The 6168-nt window shown below is 59.2% G+C and overlaps 2 protein-coding genes across 12 annotated transcripts in view; one reads left to right on the forward strand and one right to left on the reverse strand.

The window, feature by feature from the left end:
* Positions 1–3178, reverse strand: part of LOC127748672 (glutamate receptor ionotropic, kainate 2) — a 28067-nt gene extending 24889 nt beyond the window's left edge. For 8 of the 9 annotated variants that reach the window (XR_008011536.1, XR_008011538.1, XR_008011537.1 and 5 more), the window contains exon 1: positions 3029–3178. The gene's annotated coding sequence lies outside the window, so the exon portion shown is untranslated. Of the gene's footprint in view, positions 1–1386; positions 1716–3028 lie in introns of those variants that run through there. The other variant, XM_052270922.1, reaches the window with a different exon arrangement.
* Positions 3179–4325: 1147 nt separating this feature from the next.
* Positions 4326–6168, forward strand: part of LOC113208717 (uncharacterized) — a 13565-nt gene continuing 11722 nt past the window's right edge. Inside the window, exons 1-3 of one of the 3 annotated variants that reach the window (XM_026425856.2) lie at positions 4326–4489; positions 4565–5084; positions 5336–5972. In XM_026425856.2, the coding sequence (XP_026281641.1) occupies positions 4461–4489; positions 4565–5084; positions 5336–5884 (1098 nt within the window). In that variant the 5' untranslated portion in view covers positions 4326–4460 and the 3' untranslated portion in view covers positions 5885–5972. Of the gene's footprint in view, positions 4490–4564; positions 5085–5335; positions 5973–6168 lie in introns of those variants that run through there. The other 2 variants (XM_052270928.1, XM_052270927.1) reach the window with 2 other exon arrangements.

The raw sequence follows: 6168 nt of genomic DNA on the forward strand, positions 1-6168 counted from the left end.
ATGGCCCGTATTCTGAGAATCACCCAGACGTCAGTTAGTTCGCGCAGCTCAAACAAACATCCGACCGCGGGAGGTTGCGCGCAAAACACAACACCCCAAGATGGCTGACGCCCCGAAGCTCCAGCAACATTGTGGGAGCGAAGTGTGCGGCAAGAAGAAGAACACCACCAAACGTGAATAACTCATGCAGAAGTGTAGAACCTCAAAAGTGGTTCAGCACTGTACCGTTCAGAAAGCAGCCCCTTGGAGATGACATGAAAAGCAAATTCAGAAACCATATGCTCTAGCTTCCTACCAGTATACCTGGTGTTACAGGGTGCCGGCGAGCGGGCGGGAGGTAAATGGGAGGGGGGATGATGCTGTGATGCTGTCTTTGAGTAGCAGTTTTGTTTCTAAGGAAAAATAAGAAAAGCAGCGAAGTTCAAATAAGGCTGAATGTCGTGAACACTGGTTTAAACCGGGTCAAGCTTCATCATATTTAGCATTCCATCGTACTCCAAATAATTCCTAACTGGAGAACTCCAAGGATCTGGACCTCAGCGTAACTCTCAAAAATGAGAGCGGGGCGTTATGTTTCTTGCCTAGGAGAAGATATATTCGTACGGCAGAGACTTTGGGATTAACTTACACACCCTGAAAACTCAACAGTGTACATTGTTTGAGAGCCGTCATGCAAATCGTCGTGAAACCAGGACGTCGTTTTTATCGTGCATATATCACGAACAAGCCGGGTTTCCAGAACAAGGAGTTAGTTAATGTGTTTAATAAACGAACTAGCTCAACGCCCCTAGTATTGTAAAGAGCAGGAAGTGTTTGCAAAAATAAAGAGAAAGATGAAACATGTTGCCGATAAGGGGCGATTGTGGTCGGTTTTAACTCTCAGGGTGCAGGCCCTTAACTTTGGTTAAAAACGGTTGAAGGTAGCGAAAGTCGACGCCGAGAGCCAGGTCAGCGATGATGTACGGTCTGTTTTGCATATGACGTGAGCGGGCTGGTGATTGAAACGTTAATCAACTGGACCAAGCCACTAATCACTTGCGAGGCCCGCCGGGGCGGGCTCGCCGCGGGCCGAGGAACGTGTGCCGACTACAGCAGCGGCGGATCAGGGAGTCAAATGGAGCGTTTGAAACGCGGTACGGGGGAAGTGGTAACGGGTCGCGGCGTTTCTCGGGCACACACAAAACTGGGACAAGGTAAAAGGCAGAGTGTGGTAAGGCAAAAACTCAAAAGTGAAAAGATATTAGTTATTAGTCTCCACTGTTTTGAAGAATCAGAGAAGACGAATGGTTAGAAAAACAAACAGCAAGCCCAGTACTGACAAAACAGTGACCCAGTGACTGGGCTGGTACGACCCCGTGCGTGGTGGGTGACTGGTGGACCACTCACCGACATGTTGCCGGGTGTTGACTGCCCCTGTGGCAGCCCGGTGCTGGCTGCCAGCACGGTCGGGGACCTGCTCGTCGCCCGCTCAGCTCGCCCCGCCAAACTGTTGCGGGCGAGGACACGGCCGACGCCGTCTCCGACAGAAACAGGGCCGTCACCAGAGCACCGCAGTGGTGGGTGGGGGCCGTCAGGCCTCCTGCAGCTCGTCCATGGCGCGGCCGGCGTGGAGGGGGCCGGGAGGAGACCAGGAGGGGCGGCGCGGCCGCAGGTGCGCTCTGGTGCGGGTGGCGCTCGGGCGGCGGGCAGGCAGCCCCGGCTCGGTCCACGAGCTCACTGAGCTGAGCGGGGAGGGCGCGCCAGCCGCGCCGGGGCAGCATCCCGCCCGGAGCCACCCCTGCAGCCACCCCCCGCCACCCCCTGACGGGACCGTCCGCCTGGCCGCCGTCCGCCCGCCCGCCACTGCGGGCCCAGCCTAACCCCCCCCCTTCCCCCTGCCAAGCCCCGTCCTGTCGCCGGCCCATCCCCTCCCCGTATGTATGTGTGTGTAACTGTCAGACCATCCGTCCGCACCGCCTGTCCGCCTCCGCGTGGCGGAGAGGGGGGGAGGTAGTACCCCTCGCACGAACCCTTGGCACATACCCTTACAGTTAACACGACTTCTTTAGCATGGCCCCTCAAAGGGGACCTCGAAGTGGACCTAGGAGTCCTCGAAGGAGCCCTCGAAGGAGCCCTCGAAGGAGCCCTCGAAGGAGCCCTCAAAAAGACCTCCGTAAGAATTGACGTAGTACCTCCCTGGACCAGGCCAGGGGACCCCCAGAAGATCGTCGCACGTATCAGTGCGCCTACCTACCTAGGGTAACGCGCCGAGCATCTATGAAAACCGATGAAAACACTACAGTTCAACCGTTATTTGTCAAAGAGTTTGAAGGTATGTTACCACCATGCCACACAGTTGCAATCATCAATCAAAGAAACCTACAATGATGGGACGTCAAGTCTCCAATACTCGACGATGAAAACACTCCTGCCCCTAGTACCAGCGTGACCCGCGGAACAACAACAGACAGCAACACTGATATCTGAACTCTGATAACTGCCCAGTCACCAAAGCAGCTCTCATTAACTTTTGGGAGGAGTTTGGGACCATCCCCCACGAATCCCTCACACGTCCTAGTGGGACATCCCAAAAATACATGCCTCAGCGCAGATCAGAATGTGTTGTGCAGAAGTTATCACATATGTAGCTGCGAAGGGCCATGGAATCTTAATGGCCCGTATTCTGAGAATCACCCAGACGTCAGTTAGTTCGCGCAGCTCAAACAAACATCCGACCGCGGGAGGTTGCGCGCAAAACACAACACCACAAGATGGCTGACGCCCCGAAGCTCCGGCAACATTGTGGGAGCGAAGTGTGCGGCAAGAAGAAGAACACCACCGAACGTTAATAACTCATGCAGAAGTGTAGAACCTCAAAAGTGGTTCAGCACTGTACCGTTCAGAAAGCAGCCTCTTGGAGATGACATATGAAAAGCAAATTCAGAAACCAGATGCTCTAGCTTCCTATCAGTATACCTGGTGTTACAGGGTGCCGGCGAGCGGGCGGGAGGTAAATGGTAAGGGGGCGAGGGCGCTGAGTTTCTCTCACCTCAGGCTGTGTGGGCTGGCTTGCGAGGTAGCGGATTGGGCGTCATGCTTCTTCTCGGCGAGTTGTTCATCCTCGGTGTAGAAGCCGCCCCGCCCGCCGCCATGGCTGCGCGCCCCGCACCGTCCCACAATTCTAGAAGCAGTACACCCGAGTGCTCCGCCGCTGGCGCTGCTCCACGGCATTTGCACCACAGCGCACGATGATGTCCTCGGTAAACTTGAACGTGATGGTGGCGTCTTTCTGCGGATCGTCCTGATCCTGGTCGATTTCGTCATCGGTCTCATCGCCGCCAGGGAGCGGAGGTGGTGGAGGAGGCGCATCGTCGATGACGTCGTCCTTGGCCTCAGGCAGCGCGCCGCCGTCGTCTTCGGGAGCCGGTGGCGGCGTCATGGCGCCCGCGAGCACGGCGGCGACGCACAGCAATACCCACAGCCGCACCATGCCCCCCGCCCCGTGGCCGCGAGCCACTTCACACCCACACGCTTGAGTTGAGGCTCGTGACGTACACGACGAGCGCGTAGGTGACCAGGAACAGCAGCATAAGGAAGAGGTGGAAGCGCTCGAGGCGAGGCAGGGCGGAGGCCATGCTCTAGACGGTCACGGCGTAAGAGGAAATGAGGCGCGCCACCAGGACAGCGTAGAAGCCGACCACGGCGCAGGTGGTGAAGAACAGCAGCGACTGCAGGCTCACGTTCCACATGGCGAACTGACCCTGACCGCACGGTGGCGGCAGCGGCGCCCCCACCACGACCAGCGGTACACTCTGCGCGAGCACCAGGACGCTGCGGCCGCCTCGGAAGGACGCCGACGACGCCCAGCGGAAGGGCGCGTTTAGGTCGGGAGGTGGTCGCCGAGGAGCGGCTGTACACGAAGGCGACGGCCACAGACAAAAGCGCGTCCCTGGTGAGGTCTGGGCGTGCGGCTGGGCCGTGGTCGGACTGTCCGGCGGCCAGGTAATCCTCGCCTCCCACCCCCGCCCACCAGTGCCGCGGCAGAAGAAGCCCCACGGCTGCCTGTCAATACACTCTGACCCTTAGGCCTGCACTGCCGTGCGGCGAGCACAGGTGCGGGGTGCGCCGAGGGGCGGAGAGGAGGCTATGCAGCAAACGGATTTCGAGAGCGGCGAGCACGACAAGTCACCCGCACCCCTAGGCCTACGGTGTCAGGGCGTGTAAGCCACGGGGGCTGCTCTGAGGCCTCATACAGGCTCACACGAGCAAACGCAAAGGCAAAGGTTTGTGTTCGCGCACATCAAAACTGTATCACTGGCCGGTTATCAGTCCTTATCACAGCAAGCCCGGCCTGGCTGGGCTTAGCTGACTGTCCGGCGAACTAGTAGGACGTGACAAGCACACAGCAGCGCATCGTCTCGTGACACTCAACCCCCTCCGCGACCTTGGGAACTCCTGGGCGCCCAACCTCACTGCAGCACATGGAGCGCCAACACCAAGAAGGCACCAGGTGAGCAACGTCGTCGACGTCGGTGTTCGTCTCGCAGAAGGGGACGCAATTCACACCCCCTGGCTCACGCCGCAGGGATGCAGGCGGCTGGTGCTGGGACTGCCGCGCCGCTGCCGAGCCCCGCTCCTGCCGCCAGCACGAGGTCCTCGACACCGAGGCCGCTCTCGGGCGCCACCTGCAAGGCGTGATGGCGGAGGCCGCCAGCCAGCTAGGCGGCCTGCTGGGCCAGTGCCAGAGGGAGCGCGCCCTGCAGGCCCTCACGCTGCTGGCCACCGAATCGTGGGACCTGACGCTGCGGGGCGGTGGGCGCGAGCTGAAGGGCACCGTGCGGGACACCGAGGACCCCCTCGTCAAGGCCGTATGGCTGGTCCTAGCGACCAGGGCCGCGCTGACCGAAGTGGACCTCGAGAGAGGAGGGGAGATGGGAACTCAGCCGGAGTCGGAGCGGGAACCGATACCGGAGCCGAGCATCTTAGCTGCGCAGTGCCCTCCGGCTGAAGAGGCCGACCAACCACGACTCGAAGTGAACGTTAGCGAAATCTGCGCCAGGGACGATTCGGAAGAAAAAGCAGCAGCCCTGGGGAACGTCATAGGGGTAAGTTATTGGGGTTGCATGATTCTTATTATGAATTGCAAGATTCGGTTGGTAAAGATTTGTATTACTTTAGTAGTTTTGTATTGCACGAATTGTGCGAATGTGTATCTAAGCATAGAACGCGCGACTCATCACAAAAACAAATATATGCAGGTGTTTCCGAGTACGCTTTAACTTCTTTACATCTTCTTCCAGTCCGTTTTAGACTGAGCGAACAACCCTGTTCCGAGAGAATTCCTATTCTGCCGCAGGTGGAACGGCTGGTCGGCGTGTACTGCCATTCGGACCCGGCCTGGAGCCTGCAGCTGCTGCAGCGCGCCGCGCCCACGGTGGAGCAGCTCAGCGTCATGTACTCCCGCGAGCCGCACCTGCGCGCGGTGCACGCCATGCCCCGGCTTAGGAGGCTGTTCGTCTGGGGAGACGATGGCGCCCTGGACGCTAAGCCCCCGGAGCTGCCCCCGCTTCCGCCAGGACACGGCAACTTGAGGTGGCTCACCGTCTGGCTCCCCCGCGCCACGCTGCAGTCCCTGCTGCAGGCTCATGGCCACTCGCTCGAGGAGCTGGCGCTGCTGGTGGGCACGGCGGGCGACGAGGCCTGGCCATCCAGCTGCAGCGACCTGCACTCGCTGCTGGGGCAGTGCGGCCTGCGGGCGCTGCAGAGGCTCGTGCTGTGGAGGGTGGTGGCTTGGCTGCACGACCCAGCCGCCTGCTGCGAGCAGCGCACCGAGGTGCGCCGGGTGCTGCCCGCAGCCGAGGTGCTGTGCAGCCTGTGCGACCCGGCCGTGACGGGGCGCTTTTAGCCACGCAGTGGGTGACAGACACCAGGGTGACACTAATATCCTCTGTGCGATAATGCCAAATAAACCAATTTGCCACTGTCAAAAGCGAGTAACGCATTTGTTTCAGCCCCTAATGACGCATGTGACTCTGCAAACACGTTTCCATAAATATTTCCCATCAGTTTATAAAAACTGTGCACTTGCATAACGAGGTCGCAATAGCCCAGGTGTAATAACTCCATGATTTGGACGGCTGAAACGCGGCCCGGCATGTCGTTCCACCTCAACAGACACCCGATAGAGGG

The sequence above is a fragment of the Frankliniella occidentalis genome, unplaced genomic scaffold, assembly GCF_000697945.3.
Source record: "Frankliniella occidentalis isolate FOCC.00 unplaced genomic scaffold, Focc_3.1 Scaffold143, whole genome shotgun sequence".
NCBI classification, from domain to species: Eukaryota; Metazoa; Arthropoda; class Insecta; order Thysanoptera; family Thripidae; genus Frankliniella; species Frankliniella occidentalis.